The sequence below is a fragment of the Diceros bicornis genome, chromosome 28 (assembly GCF_020826845.1).
Source record: "Diceros bicornis minor isolate mBicDic1 chromosome 28, mDicBic1.mat.cur, whole genome shotgun sequence".
NCBI classification, from domain to species: domain Eukaryota; kingdom Metazoa; phylum Chordata; class Mammalia; order Perissodactyla; family Rhinocerotidae; genus Diceros; species Diceros bicornis.
The window spans coordinates 31,777,785-31,794,829 of record NC_080767.1 but is presented as its reverse complement, the minus strand read 5'-3'; the positions used below and the strand labels follow the sequence as shown (position 1 = coordinate 31,794,829).

The 17,045-nt window shown below is 35.6% G+C and overlaps 1 protein-coding gene across 6 annotated transcripts in view; it reads right to left on the bottom strand.

The window, feature by feature from the left end:
• RABGAP1 (RAB GTPase activating protein 1) overlaps window positions 1-17,045 on the bottom strand; it is a 159,525-nt gene that overhangs the window by 72,461 nt on the left and 70,019 nt on the right. For 5 of the 6 annotated variants that reach the window (XM_058523986.1, XM_058523985.1, XM_058523983.1 and 2 more), the window contains 3 exons: window positions 14,854-15,028; window positions 10,659-10,752; window positions 6,783-6,933 (listed from right to left, as the gene is read on the bottom strand). In XM_058523986.1, the coding sequence (XP_058379969.1) occupies window positions 6,783-6,933; window positions 10,659-10,752; window positions 14,854-15,028 (420 nt within the window). Of the gene's footprint in view, window positions 1-6,782; window positions 6,934-10,658; window positions 10,753-14,853; window positions 15,029-16,219; window positions 16,301-17,045 lie in introns of those variants that run through there. The other variant, XM_058523988.1, reaches the window with a different exon arrangement.

The following is a 17,045-nucleotide window of genomic DNA, read 5'->3' as shown; positions in this document are numbered from 1 at the left end:
CTATTCTATCAACAAATTAAAGAAAATCATATTCATTAAGTGCTTAAAAAGCTCTTGATAAAATTCCGTAGACATTTCTAATAAAAACTCAAAGCCAGAGATAGAAGAAAATCACTTAAGTAAAATAAAAATTATTTACCAAAAAAAAAAAAGAACAGCATGCTTTCTCCCAAAGATAGAAAAACTAAAACCATTTTAGTTCAAAACAGGAATACAACAGGGATGCTAGTTATCACCATCATCATTTAACATCATCTTCTTTTTTTTTCTTTTGTGAGGAAGATCAGCCCTGAGCTAACATCTGTGCTAATCCTCCTCTTTTTGCTGAGGAAGACCGGCTCTGAGCTAACATCTATTGCCAATCCTCCTTTTTTTTTTTTCGCCCCAAAGCCCCAGTAGATAGTTGTATGTCATAGGTGCACATCCTTCTAGTTGCTGTATGTGGGACGCAGCCTCCGCATGGCCGGACAAGCAGTGTGTCGGTGCGCACCCGGGATCTGAACCCGGGCCGCCAGTAGCGGAGCGCGCGCACTTAACCGCTAAGACACGGGGCCGGCCCTAACATCCTCTTCTATCAAATGCAATGTTTTCTCTCTAATGATTCTTTCAAATATAAAAACAAAACCAAGAAAATTTAGCAGCCTGCATAAACAGTGAAAAAAAAAAGTGAAACTGTTTTTGCTGCTATTATTGTTACCTGAAAATCTCAAAAGATGCTAATATAAAATTAGGAGGACTAATCAAAACCTCAAGATGTAGATGGAGAGAGAAAAAATCAATGTTTACTCTCTATTGCAGCAATTAGCACCTGGAAATGGAAATCAGAAAAAATATTCCATTTGCTATAGCAAGAATACTCTAAGATAATTCTTAGGAATAAATTTAACAAAAGAGGCACAACCCAGAAATGAAGGCAATTCTGAAGTCTTTAACAGACATAAAACAAGATTTGAACAAGTGGAAAGACATATCATCTTCTTAGATGTAAAGTATATATTATAACAATGTAACTTATGCCCTAAGTTAATATGTAAATTAAATGCAATTCAAATTAGAATCCTTACATAACCTTATAGGGTGGTGGTGCTAAGATTGGGGCAAATGTTTTTAAGGTTTATATGGAAGATTAAACATGCAAGAATAGATAAGAAAAATATGAAACGAGAAACAGTAAAAAAAAAGACTTGCTTTACGAGATATTAGAACATAACTCAAAGCCTCTTTAACCAAAACATTATTGGTATAGGAATACACAAACAGATCAATAAATGGAACAATCCAGAAATCAATCCCAGTATTTATGAGAATTTAAGATATAACAAAGATGGTAGTTCTAGTCAGTAGGAAAACAGAAGTAGCACAACTGGTTATCCATCTGGGAGAAAGTAAAATTGGACTGCCATCAGATGCCATGTACAAAAATAAATTCCAGATGGATTAAAGATATAAAAATATAAAACATACAATAAAAATTTTGTAAGAAAATCTTGGAAACTACATTTACAAAATCTAGAGGAAGGAGAGACCTTAACCAAGACACAATGTTCTACATAAAAAATGAAAACATTTCCTATGGCATGATACCATAAACAAAGTCAATAAAAAATTAAAGTTTTAGAAAGATATTTATAATGAAAATACAAAGGAATAATATAAATAATATATAGAGAACGCTTAGAAACAGACATCTTAAAAAAACTTAATAGAGAAATGTACAAACAATATGAAGACGTAATTCACAGAAGAGCAAATCGCTCAATTTTACTGGTAGTCAGGGAATTGCCAACTAAAGATACGTTGGCATCACTTACAGCCATTGATAGTAAAAATCAAATATACTAATAAATAATACTGTTGGGAATATGGGTCAGCAGGTACTTTCCTACATGGCTGGTAGAACTGTGAACTGTTATGGCCTTTCAGAGAAGCAAACTGTAATTTATAAAGCAAAATTATATTTAATTTATAAGTAAATTAAACATAAAAATTAAATGACCAGTTTAAAAAACACGTTACCCTTTGATTCAGCAATCACACTCCTGAGACTCTATTCCATGCAAGATTTAGAATACATGTAAGGATGTTTAGTAAAACACTATTTAGAGGCTAAAAACTAGAAACAAAGTAAATACCTACCAATAAAAGAACAGCTGAATAAAAGACTACACTTAAAAACAAATAAATATATAATCACATTTATGTGTTTACATGAAATTCTGTAGGAGACATATCTGTATAAAGAAATTTTTATTTAAGTTCAAGGATAGACAAATAGGGAGGGTAATAGAAAAGAACCAGTTTTGGAATCAATCCTGAGTTCAAATCCTGCCTCTATCATTTATTTACTAGCTGGATGGTGATAAGCAAATTACTAAGCTTCGCTGAACCTGTTTATTTCTTTTTTTTTTTAAATTAATTAATTTTTTATTTTTTGTGTGTGAGGAAGATCAGCCCTGAGCTAACATCCATGCCAATCCTCCTCTTTTTGCTGAGGAAGACCGGCCCTGAGCTAACATCCATGCCCATCTTCCTCCACTTTATGTGGGATGCCGCCACAGCATGGCCTGAAAAGCAGTGTGTTGGTGCGTGCCCAGGATCCGAACTCAGGCCTCCAGCAGCAGAGCGCACGCAGTTAACTGCTACGCCACGGGGCCCACGCCTGAACCTGTTTATTTCCAAAATGGAAACAGTAATCACCACCTCACAAAGATTTTCTTAGGATTGAGATAATGGATATAAAGTGTTTAGTACAGCATCTGACACATATTATGTGCTCAAAAAAAGGGCAGTTATTATTGTTATATTTTTTCTCTCTTGAGATGATAAATCTAAAAAGTTTTCGCTTAAAAAAAAACAAAATGGAGAAGAAAGAGTGCCTCTCAACACCATTGCTTATAGAAATAAGAAACACCTTAAAATATATATATATAGTCATGCACTGCTTAATGACGTTTCAGTCAACGACAAACTGCATATTCGAGAGTGGTCCCATAAGATTAGTACCATATAGCCTAGGTGTGTAATAGGCTATAACACCTAGATTTGTGTAAGTACACTCTATGATGTTTGCACAATGACTGAACTGCCTAACAATGCATTTCTCAGAATGTGTCCCCATCGTTAAGCTATGCATGACTATATACCTATGTTATTTTATATTACTGAAAGGTCATTTGTCTCTGGATTACAAAAGCCACATGGAAAAATTCCTAGATATACCCCTTATAAGACAGGTTTGACAAAGCAAGAGGATGACAAAGACATTCATCAGTTTTATTTGCAAGTTAATTTTTTTGGTGTTTTTTTCCATAAATCAAGTTACTCTTTCCTGCTTTAGTCTTTGAAGAAGCTAAGCAAAAAAACCTCTAAGGTAGGATACTACATGTGAAATTCCAGAACACAAAGCATATATCTGGCAAAGAACCCATGTTCAGAATAAATAAATAACTTCTAGAAAATTAGTAACATAAATACATATGTAAGTATTATTGTCTAGAAATACATATGTGCATAACAATAACTGCCTACTTAATTATACATACAAATCCTGCTGTCTTAGTCCTTTTGGGCTGCTATAACAAACTACCACAGACTGGATGGCTTATCAACAGCAGAAGTTTATTGCTCACAGTTCTGGAGGCTCCAAGTCCAAGAGCAGGGTGCCAGCATGGTCGGGCTCTGGTGAAGACCTTCTGGGTTGCAGATTGCTGACTTCTTGCTGTGTCCTCACATGGTGGAAGGTGGCAAGGGATCTTTCTGGAGCCTCTTTTGTAACAGTGCTAATCTCTATCACCTCCCAAAGGCCCCACCTCCTAATACCATCACCTTGGAGGTTAAGTTGCAATATAGGAATTTTGAGGGACACAAACATTCAGACCATAGCACCTGCTATATGCAGGCATATTCATAGCAGCTTTATTCATAGTAGCTAAAACTGGGGGAAAAAAGTCCAAACATCTATAACAGCAGAACAGATTTTTTTAAATTGTGGTTTATTCAAACAATGGAATATTCTCAGCAATTAAAAAATAAAAACAAAACGAGTTACTGATACACTCCCAAAACAGATGAGCAAAAGAAGTCAGACACAAACAAGTACACGCTGCACGACTGTATGACTGCATTTAAATGAAGTTCAAGAACAATCAAAACTCATCTAGGGAGAGAGAAGTCAGGAGAACGATTCTTCAGGGGTGAAGTAGGGGTGGTTACGACTAGAAAGGGAAAAGAATAACTTTTTGGAGTGATGGATATGTTCTTCCTCTTGGTAGTGCTCACAGCAGTGTATTGCTAGGTAAAATGTCACTGACTTGTACACTTTAAAGTTGTGTATTTTAGCCTATGTAAATAACAGCTCATTATAAAAATAAAAAAAAAATTTTAAGTAGTTTCTCCGCTCAAAAAATTCTGAGCAAATTTAAAAATGTCAATTACCATTCCCATACAATAATAATTACTATTTCCAAGAAGACAAAAGAAAAGCAATACCAACTTATATTAGGTAACACTGTAGTGTAAATCAAAGAAAGCATTCATCAATATTATGATGGTTAAATAATTTGTATTTGCTGATCATCTACCAGCAATTTAAACTAATATACATTCATTAGAAATCTTTTTAGGTTCTAGCTATCTGCATAATAAAAGTTTAATGTGAAGTATAAAGCACATGACACCAGCATATATAAAACATTAACCAAATATATTAGATTTTGTTAACAGCTGATCTTGTACACATCAAATAACTACCAGATTCCTATTGGAGAAATAGATGTCATCATTCTCGCAGAACAAAAAAAACACAATACTTCTTGTTTTTATTTATTTATTTATTTATTTTTTGTGAGGAAGATCAGCCCTGAGCTAACATCTGCCAATCCTCCTCTTTTTTTGCTGAGGAAGACCAGCCCTGGGCTAACATCTGTGCCCATCTTCCTCTACTTTATATGGGACGCCACCACAGCATGGCTCGACAAGCGGTGCATCAGGGCACGCCCAGGATCCGAACCGGCGAACCCCAGGCCGCTGCAGCGGAGCGCGCACACTTAACCGCTTGCGCCACCGGCCAGCCCCTATTTATTTTTAATTAATTATTATTATTTTTTTTTGGTGAGGAAGATTGGCCCTGGGCTAACATTCGTGCCCATCTTCCTCTACTTTACATGTGGGACGCCTGCCACAGCACAGCTTGATAAGCGGTGCACAGGTCTGAGCCCGGAATCCAAACCCGTGAACTCCACGCAGGCTGCCGAAGCGGAGCACGCGAACTTAACCACTATACCACCAAGCCGGCCCCTACTTCTTGCTTTTAAGTTATCTGTATGAATAGCCACATCAAAAATATTTAAGAAATAATTTTTGGCCAAACATTTCAAAAGACTTCAAAATAAGAACTAGAAAAGTAGAGTACAAATGAGAATTACATATCCAAAATATGATTTGCTAACAAAAGAAAAACATCAACCAGGTGTACCCTTGCTAGCTACACACGCCACATACCCTCATTATCTGATGCCTCCATTTACACCAGGAGTGCAATGCTCTTCCATCCCTCCAGGCCTGGGGGGCTCTTTTCTGGAATCCGTCTTAAATGTTGCATTCCTGACAAAGACGCCTCCGTGCTCCCAGACTGAATTAACCACTCCTTCTGATGGCTCCCACTGTGCTTTCTCAGACTGTCATATGACATATGTCTGCTCTTATGACAATCAATTGCTTTTGTGTTTGACCTCTTAGCTCTAGCATTGTGGTTATAACAGGCACTCAATAAATGCCGGTTAAACAACTACATCAACATAATGGAGGGATTCAGAATATTAGTTCTTGACAGTAAAAACATCTGTCTGGAAATAAGATGATGAGAAAGAACACTAATATTTTGAGCAAATAAAAGTCATTTTCTGGTGAGGAAAGGTCCAATTTCATGTTCAAATGCTGTTCTTCCCCTATAAAGTCTTGTGTTTTTTTCAAACAGTACTTTTATAGAAATGATATTCATCTCTTATACAGCTTTAATACATTTTTAAAAGAAGTCCCACCTTTTGTCACATTGAAAAATTCTCATATATTATTGAGGGTTCTGAGAAATTCATTCATAACCCACTGGATTTGCACACCACTGGAAAAACTGCTTCCTAAAGATAAACACTTCAAGAATTTGAGAAAATTAAAACAAAAATTAAAAGAACACGGGCGCAAAGGCACAAAGCATTGCCTAATCTTCTAGAAAATTACTTTAAATTCTTGTACGCTTGTACAAGGAATAGTTTTTGTTGTTTCGCTTGCAAAATTTTGAGGAATGCATGAACTTGAGAAAGGGATACTATAGAAAATGAGAATTCTTCACTTTAAAGGAATGAACTAAAAGGGAATATGGTTTAAGAAAATGGAACCATGTTCTTCCAAATGTAGAAACTAGAAATAGGCCTTACCTACAAAGAACACGTTTCAGTAAAGTGTAAAAACAAGTAAAATAAAAAGTTTTTACACATTGCATAGCCCAACTGATCTGACTAAAAACGTAATTATGGTCCAAAAGGATTTAGATACACAATGGGTAGAGGACACACTTTGCCTCTGAGGTGAAGTCAATCAAGGAAAAAAATCTATGCCTCCTTCTTTGTACCAACACTAGGAACAACTCTGGGCTAAAGGTATAAAAGTTCTATTATATTAGATAAAGGAATTATAAAAAAAATTATTAGAAATCAAATAGTCACAATGACTTTTTATAATGAATTTCTAAAAGGATTAATGCTGACGCTGAATTATCATCCCCTTACCTTTGTGATGAGAATTCGGTATTTTTCTACCAGGTGGTCGTTGTTGTGACAACCTGCTAGCAACTGCCAGACTTCTCCTCGAAGAGCTTCAGGAACACCGCTTCTTACTAAGGATGACAACTGCTTTGGTCTCACACTCAAATTGAGATGCCTAAAAATAAAGCCATATCCATAAATGCATAAATGGAAGATTCTCTATAGAGTGTTATTTTTATGAAAACTAAATTAAATAATTTACAAAGACTTAAGAAAAGTAACATACTAATAAAGAAAAAAAAAGTTGTTGAATTAGATGTGGCCAAGATAACATAAAAGACTGGGTAGAGGAAAGAATTCTGCAGCCAGACTGCTTCCTAAGTATCTTTAAATTATGGCTCTACCTTTTTTTTTTTTTTTAATAAAAAGCAAAACTGGAAACCACAGCTTTATGGTTGCGGCTTACGTAAAAAAAAAAAAAAACAAAGCAAAATTCCAATCAGTGGACACATAGCCAAAGATAAGGGCTCAGCCCTGCATTAAAATTGACAGGTGAATGTGTATTTATACGTTCTAAGTGAAAATAAATATTTGTTCTAAGTTAAAATAAATATAAAAATAAATGCTTTCAGCAGTTTTTATGATACCTTGCTTCAAGTAATTTCTTTGGAATGACTATGGTGGATAAAAAAGTTTCTATTGTACTACTGTAACATCAAAACAAGTTATTGAAGTCTTTGAGCTTCATTTATCTCACCTATAAAATGGAGGAATAAAACTTATCTTGAAATGTTAGTATCAATTTACAAAGTGCTTTTGCATACAATCTTATTGGATCCTCACAACAACCATCTGAGGTAGGTAGTAGTATCTTCAGTTTTATAGATGGAGAAGAAATTCGGAGAAGTCCATTAGATGACTAAGGTAGTCCTCAAACTCGAAGACCAATGAATGCTCTACCTGTTATATCACAGCTGCTTTGTGATTTGAGAGCCACCATTACTGAGTCAATAAAGCAGGATCCCACCAAGATGAAGCTCCTGTGGCTACCAGATTTAAGCAGAAGTTACTGATACAAAATGACCACTACCAAAATCTAAACAGGTCTGAGACATTTCTCAAAATGTTCCCAGAATTCTAGCAGAATAATGCACCATACATTTTTAAATGGTTAATTCTGTGATGCCAGTACCCTAATGCAAGAGCTATAGACAATTTAATATTGTTTTGTCTTTGCTTAGGAAAAAAAAAATTATATAAAAGTTGAAGAGCTGGGAGCAGAAGGTACAAAAAAAGTTACTTAATTCAAGGATTGGCACACTATGACCTGTGGGCCAATCCGGCATACCACCTATTTCTATAAATCAACTTTTATTGAAACAGCCATTTTTCTTTATGTATTGTCTATGACTGCTTTCACACTGCAACAACAGAGTTGAGTAGTTGCAACAGAGACTACTGGGCCACAAAACCTAAAACCTAACCCTAGGTTTATTTGCTAACCCTAGCTTAATTTATATTGGTAAAATTATTTCCAGAATAATTTTATGTCATTGATAATATTAACTTTATCCAACCCAGCATACTATTTTATACTGACATTAGTTCTCTTACCCACTAAGAGTCACATTAAAATGAACTTGGAGAGTAAGAGGTCAAAGGTACTATTACTAATACTGCCACTAAAATCTAATATAGAGTTAAATAAACCAGCTTTGGGATCAGACTTCACTGTGTTCAAAATTCTGGGTCTGCCATTTACTAACTAGAATTGCTGACCATCTCTGAGCCAGTTCCCTCATCTGTAAAAATGGAGACTAGTTCATAAGGTTGTTATAGCTGAAGTAGAGCACATAAGTTAGCACAGTGCCTGGCATATGACAAATTCATAAGTCCTTACTACAACTACTAATACTACAGCATCCATTATTTTTAATCTACAACAATCCTGGATGGTAGTTTTATAGATTTGTATTTTGTAAATGAAGAAACAGACTCAGAATAGTTAAGTGAGGGCCGGCCCTGTGGCTTGGCGGTTAAGTGCGCGCGCTCTGCTGCTGGTGGCCCAGGTTCGGATCCCAGGGGCGCGCCGACGCGCCGCTTCTCCGGCCATGCTGAGGCCACGTCCCACATACAGCAACTAGAAGGATGTGCAGCTATGACATACAACTATCCACTGGGGCTTTAAGGGGAAAAAAATAAATAAATAAAATCTTTAAAAAAAAAAAAGAATAGTTAAGTGACTTGCCCAAGACCATATAACTTGGAAGGAGGAGAGGTAGGATTTGAAGCCAGGTCTACCAGGCTCTAAAATTCCATGATATTGCGATGCTTCCTATCTACACAAAACATATAATAATGATGGAAAAAAATGAAAATGAATTGAGGAATAGAAGCTATATTATTATTTCTGAAGACACGACTGAAACCAGCAAAAACAGTTTTAACACCCTGAAGACAGATGAGACAGATGGAAACTCAAGTTAATTTATTTGAGAAAGTAGGACATAACATTTAAAAGAATAACAAAATGGATAAACAAAGCTTGATAACAAAACAAATTCCAAACAATTGTATGAAATGCTAGTGAGTTCATTAAAATCTAGAGTCTAAATGCTATGTCTAAATGATTTTTAAATATACTATTATGTAACCATATCAAGACTCAATTACGTTTCTATTTTAGAGAAGAAACTTTTTATAGGGAAGAAATTCCTGCCAGCAGCAGTCCAAACGCTCCAAATTCACTGAACTGAAAATATAACTGTGACGAGAGCATCAGCAGGTTTGTCTCCTGATTGCCGAAGAAATATTAAAGATAAATGAGAACTATTTCCCTGGGGGGCTTTTGCAGAGTTCTTTACTACAACCACTTGTGTAAAGACAGACCCTGCTTTGGTCTGCATTTTCCTCCTGTACACATTTGACATTTCCCACTGTAGAGAGTGTTTTACCAAAGTAAAGCATTGTAAGAGTGCTAGAAGCAGATGATGTCCATTCGTAGTCCTATCCCTTAAGGGCATGATGTTTTTTCAAATGCTAAGACACAATTTTACTAAGAATATAGTGAAAGGCTTCAACAGTTAAAACTTCTGTGAAAAATCAAACTCAAAGTAACAGGCTTATGTGACAACTCTAATAACCAGAAAGTCAGAAATAGAGAAGTGCTCAGATTGCTTTCAAGCTCAGTGTTTTTCAGCCTATACTGGCATCCTACAGATGAAAAAGAAACTACATAAATGTCTCTCCAACCTGATTTACCAGAGTATCTCCGGTTTCATTAATACCTGAAGGTGGTATATTCTTTCTAGACAGTCTATAGGATAATGCTTCTTAATATTGTTATCAAGCTCTCTCTTGAGCTGATGAGAAATTCCTGAATTTTACAAGTGTTACTAGGAAAAGTAATTGGTAGAGCAGTTAAATATATACCATGTTTATAACACTCTGCTCTGTCACCTTCGGGACATAACACAGATAAGGAAAAATCCCACCTGGGGTCTCTACTATGGCTCTATGTATCGTGTAAGCGTCCTCTAAACTTCCCTTATTACTGTGTATTGTCTTATCTATCCTGTATTATCTTAACCAGTCAGTGGTTCCTAATCTCTTCAACGTAAAGGACGTCTTTCCTTATTTATTCTCTCCACGAATTCCATATCTGAATAAATATTTTCTGCAGCAATAAATATTTATTAGGTTTCTGATATTCTGAAAGTTGACTTCAGATCTTCACTACTATCCTTACAACCCTCTAAAACAGAGAATCTAGAATGCAAACCTCACACCAATGAGGTTTCTATTATTGGTTGCAAAATTGAGTACTGTACTTAGGTAAGATTCCCTATCCATAAAATGAGAATCACAGAGGAAAAGGAGGACTTTTCTATTATAACTTACCATTTTGACAGTAGCTCTCCCCATGTTTCAAGAATTTTTTCTGCACATTCTTTGGATACATCACCAGATCCACTCAAGAGAGGTTCATCGTTATCTTTAATAAACAAAACACACAAAAAAGGATAACAGAGGTGGCTATGTTAGCCAGAAGAATGACATGGAAACCTAACAGCCAAACTTGAAAGATTTTACTGAGAGCATAAACTCATAATTTCTCTCCTTTAGTATACAGGTATAAATACAAAGAAAACTAACATGGTCCTAGGTGGAATGCTGTTGTAATCTCTTTCTCTTTTGCTTTCCCTATAGGCATATTATGTCAACTAAAGAAAAAAGCCATTTAATTATAAAATGATAGGACTCAATATATGGTATGTTCTCTCTCCTTTTCCAAAGCAAACAGCTTTATGCATGAAAATATATAGTAGTCTTATTTATAAGTTAAAAAACTTATAAACCACCTAAGTGTCCAACAATAGGAGAGAATGGCAGAATAAATGATACATGTTTACAATGTAATTGCACATTGACATTTTTTTACATGATATGGCAAAATACCACATAAAGTAATATCAAGAGCTAAATCTTCATTATGATTTAGTCTAAGTTAAAAAAAATAGAAGATAGTCTGGAATGAACTATACCAACACATTAACAATTACTGCCTCTAAGTGATGGAGTTATGAATGATTTTTTCTCTCCTCTTTTATGTTTTTATGACTTTCTAAATTTTCTAGAATGGCATACATTAATTTATAATAGAAATCGCAAAAATATTAAAAAGGACCAAAATAAATCATTTCAAACTTAATTCAAGTTATTAGGAAAAGTAAATTCAAATAAGAATTTAAATATTATAAGAAATGAAGACTAAAAATAGTGACACTGATAAAGGCATGTGCCAGGAATTGAAAAGTACAATGAAAGTGGGGGAAAAAATATGGACTAAGATATCTACTTAATCCTCTTTTGTTGGACACTTGGGGAGTTTTCAACTTTCTGCTACGAATAGCATCAGAATGAACATATTTCAGGGCTGGCCCCGTGGCTGAGCGGTTAAGTACATGCGCTCTGCTACTGGCGGCCCGGGTTCGGATCCCGGGCGCGCACCGACGCACCGCTTCTCTGGCCATGCTGAGGCCGTGTCCCACATACAGCAACTAGAAGGATGTGCAGCTATGACATACAACTATTTACTGGGGCTTTAGGGGGGAAAAAAAATTAAAAAAAAAAAAAAGAATGAACATATTTCATTGGTTTCATTGGGTATATGCCCAGAAGTGGACTTCCTGGGTTAAAAAATGCATAGTTCTAAGGATTCTGAAACTTACTGACAAACCGCCTTATAAAATGGTTTTACCAATATACATTTCCACAAGTTCGGTACAATAGTACTTGTTTCCACGTGTCCTCACCAATGCTGTTTCTTGATTTTTTGGCTTAACCTGCCTAAACAAAGTTTGGATCTTTACACCTCCGATGATTACATCACGATTTTCCAAACCTACTAGAGATAGTAATTATCTGACAGCATTGATTTTTAAGGCTCGGGAAGGAATTCATGATACTTATTATTAAACTTCTTTACATTATAATGTCTTGGACACTATCATCAGTTTTGATGGTTAGACAGGGACGAGGACAGACTGAATGTAAGTGAGACATCTTCTTTAGATGGATGTATAAGGAAAAGAGAAAGTCTTGAGGGCACTAAGATAAACTTCCTCTACTTCACTATTTTCCCGGAATTGGCCCTACTTTCTAATACCTCAATTCACTACTCATTAAAATATAATACAACAACTCTTTGGGGGATAGCATCTATAAAAAATGTAGTAAAATTTACAAGAGATGACAATTCCTTCAAAGAAATTAGGAAGACCTATCTTTATAAAATTTTATAAGTTCTCCTTTACTGTTTCGGATGCTTTTCAACAAATCTGGACAGTTTGAAATCTGTGTTGAGAACTCCATGTACCTAAGGTAGGGGTACGAATGGGGAGTGAGAAGGCAATCTGTTTCAGAATGTTGTTTCTGAACACCTCCCCTGTATAACGGCTGGCTTCCTGCCCTGTGAGCACAAATGTCCTATGGATAAGGAGCCTCTCTAGATGATTGTAGCCATTTCTTTCCAGAGAGCAAACAGATCATGACAGGACTGGTTTCCCTGGTTTGTATACTGTGTTAGAAAGAATTAAAAGATGTCATGGCTGCACACTCTTCTTCAGTCACAGTTCTGTCATTAGCTTTTCACCTGGAAATGGATCTCAGGGGGGTTACCCATCCCACTAACATTTACTGAGCAACTATTACATACCAGGAATTGTGTTAAACACTAGGGAAACAAAGTGGGGCAAAAAGGACACACTCTCTTCTTTTACAGAGCTTGTGTTCTTGTGCTCCCTGATTCTCCCATGGACTGTCTGCTGCCATTAGTCCTTCTCTCTCCCTACGTAAGAATTGGTCAGTAGAGGCCTTCTGAACCCTCTCAATTATATTAAAAAATCTACACCTGCTATAGATTAGAACTAGATGTCAGTCCTGATGTTACCCTTTAGATGGGCCCAAATTTCTTTGTAAGTGGTAGACATTTCCTTAAAACTTATAGTATGGAGATTTGAGCATTCTCTTGTTTCATAATAAATAGAGTGTCTTTCTCAATTCTTGGTGGTTTTTGTCTTCATTGGTTTAAGGAGAGGAGAGTTCTGTAAACTTGTATTTGCTCTGCCATCTTAAGTAGTGTTGACCTAAAAGGGACACTGCAAGTCTCAAGACTACCAGTAATAGAGCAGACAATCTTAAACAGTGGGAACAATTCCCTCTTTCCCAGCTTTAACACATTACTTAAATTGCCTCTGCAGGGAGACTCTCAATCTTATCTCTGTCTTCCCCAAAACAACACGTGCTTTCTTTGCAGTTCAAAATGCTTTATGTGAACTAATCTTTATGTGCATAGAGACGACGATAGAATAGAGCTTAGATTGTTAGCTCATAGACCTGGATTAAAACCCTCCCCACCAATTTCTTGCTGTGTGTCCTTGGGCAAATTCATTTTTCTGCGATTGTATTTCCTTATGTGCAAAATAAGGATAACAATAAATTCTACTCTGCAGGATTTTTGTGAAGCTTATATAAACAAAGTATTATTTTACTTTATAAACAAAGCGCCTGCATACCACTTAAGTATCTAGTAATTGGTGGCCATAATATTGCTCTAAACTTGGAGAAAAAAGTACATATAATAATCACGAATAAATGTGTATTTCTTTTAACCTAATGGATCATTCCTGCTACCTCCATGCCTTTGTTAATGCAATTTCTTACACAAACCAACCCATTTATCCCTGAATTCTCCTTGTACTTTAAAAGTTCTAGCTCAAAAACTACTCATGATGCCCCACCACATTCCCCATGATGAAAAATGGATTCTCCTCAAAAAAAAAAAAAAAAAAAAAAAAAGGATTCTCCTCTATGAATTTCCAGAACACTTGCTGTGAACCTCACATAGACACATGCCTCATATGACCTTCTATCATAACCACCCTTCTTTTCCCTTAAAAATCAAGGCCTGGTACAAAATTATAAATTAGAAAATTTCTCCCAAACTGTCACTTTTCCTGTGCTCCTTCCCTCCATTTCTCACTTCTACATAGTATCTTTTAACAGACATTGACAGACTGACAGATTAGTTCATAGATACAACCATGAAAAAAAAAGAGGGAAAAAAAAAAAAAAGAACCAGTTGATTCCTAATGTTTATCAGTGTGAAAATCCAATAGTGTATAAATATGAATTTCTATATATTTTGTGACAAGATCATGTGTGGAAGCCACATTTTGGCAAGTGAACTTGTCCCTGTAAAATGAATCAATTGAGATGGGAACATTTATATAGGTGGAAGCTGTGTCATATTTGCTCTAAAAATGTGCTAATATACTAAGCTAGGACTGTATTCTTTAAAAAAGCACTAATTATAAATCTCATTTTTTCTAACTTGATTACAATTATCTTATAGAAGGTCCTGCATTAATCAATTCTGAGTCTCCCAGAATCCTGTGAACACAGTAGACTCTCATTAAGTATTTATTGAGAGAATTCCAAATGCTATGTCACATTATCAATTCCCTGATAAAATGATAATAGTCTGCATGGTCCTCCACCCCAAAATAGAAATTAAGCTCTCCCTACAATTTACCTTCCTCTTCATCATCTTCTGGAGGAGAAGGTATCATTGAACTCTGAGACCCCGACTGCGGCAGGCGAATTGAGGGACTGGCTGTAGTTTTCCTTCTCTCTCTTTCTGATTCACTTTCCAAGCACACAACTTCGTATAAAGTGTCAGTATTGTTCTTTCTCTCCTTTTGCTTTATCTTGAAAATGAAAAAATATTAAGTGGTAAAATTATTTTTTAATTGAGCACTACTTCTGATTTCATATAGGATGTGAGAATAAAAAAGGTATTACTTTGAATATCTACACTAAATGTAACCTTTTCTAAATAAAAAAGTATATATTTAGATTTTAAAACCCTTAGGAAAATAGTGCTTACTGACGACTCTAGCTCTGCAATTTTATTTACTGTCTTCAGAGTGTATCATCAGACATCCAACTACCAATATTTAGTAAGTGTGAACTAAAAAGTTAACTGTCCTGTAGCTTCCAAGTTACTTTAAAGTGTCTTTCAAGGTTTCTTATATAAAATTATACATGCAGGGGCGGCCCCGTGGCTTAGCAGTTAAGTGTGCGCGCTCTGCTACTGGCGGCCCGGGTTCGGATCCCGGGCGCGCACCGATGCACTGCTTCTCCAGCCATGCTGAGGCTGCGTCCCACATACAGCAACTAGAAGGATGTGCAACTATGACATACAACTATCTACTGGGGCTTTGGGGGAAAAAAAAAGGAGGAGGATTGGCAATAGATGTTAGCTCAGAGCCGGTCTTCCTCAGCAAAAAGAGGAGGATTAGCATGGATGTTAGCTCAGGGCTTATCTTCCTCACAAAAAAAAATAATAAATAAATAAAATAAAATAAAATTATACATGCAAAAATTGTTTTAAAATATTCTAAAACATAAAGTTTATGACTAAGAAAGTCCTCTTATTTCCACGTTTTTCCCTACTCCTTTAGCTTAGTTAAAACAGTGTGGGAAACTTTTCTTCAAATGAAAGCTACAACTAGGGGTGGTGGGAGAGGTGAGCGGCAAAAAAGAGATAATAGAATCCATAAAAAATTTAATAACTCAAATTGGTTAGTATTTAGGTTTTATTTTGAGAAAAACACATAACAGACCTAAATTAAAAACTAAGAACAAGGAATATAAAACTTTCCCAGAACAATATTTAAATATATTAACATTCCATATTACAGGCAGTTTAAGGAGGAGGAGGAAAAATAATGAAATACAGAGCAGGAGGAAAAGGTAGAACTGCAGGAAAAGAGATAAGCATAAAGTAAAAATACAAAAAGAGTGAGGGGGGAATAAGAGGTTCACTAGGTACAGAAATACCAGGCAGAGCAGATTTTATCATCTCAATGTTCATTTGGGTTCTTAAGAAAAATTACCCCAATCCTGGAAGGCCAAGATAGTGGCAACATGTCCTTTCAATATCATCCTGAGGCACTGTTTAATACAGGAGTCGGTAAACTTTTCTGTAAAGGGCCAAATAGTAAATATTTTAGGCTATGTGGGCTAGTAGTCTCTGTCGCAACTACTCAACTCTGCCATTACAGTGCGAAAGCAGCCACAGACAGTAAGTAAATGAGTGTGGCTGTGTTAAAAAAAAAACTGTATGAAAACAAGCGCCAGGCCAGATTTGACCCACAGACTGTAGTTTGCCGACTTTGTTTTAACATGTCTACACAAGAATTACTTAATTTCCTAGATGAACAAATGATTTTGACTTAGCTGCTTACAATTAACTAAGGACCCAGACTCTGTGAAGTTATATATTAACCTGTAGATTCGTGTCTAGTAGATATGCAAATGATTTCTGTCCAATAGAAACGATAACCCAAACGTAATCTATAGGACATAAACCAATTTTGTTGCTAACCTAGCAATCTTGTTTTAATATTCTATTTTTTTAAAAAGGAAAGACTACATAAACTCAAGTTCCTCGAATACTTAGCATCAGTTTTACCACCTTACAGGTTCCCTCATTACTTAATGAACTAAATTAAAATCTTGGACACACCTTCATTCTAAATTTGTAATTATGATTTTTAACTTTTAACTATTATACTTTGATAGGGAATAGGATTTACATTTTTTGTTTTAAATTACTCTCTGAAACATTAGTTAACTGCTATCTGAAACAGTTCAAAGATGAACAACAGCTCTTTACCTTTAAAAAAATTTCTCAGAGACTATATAAATGTGCTAACCACT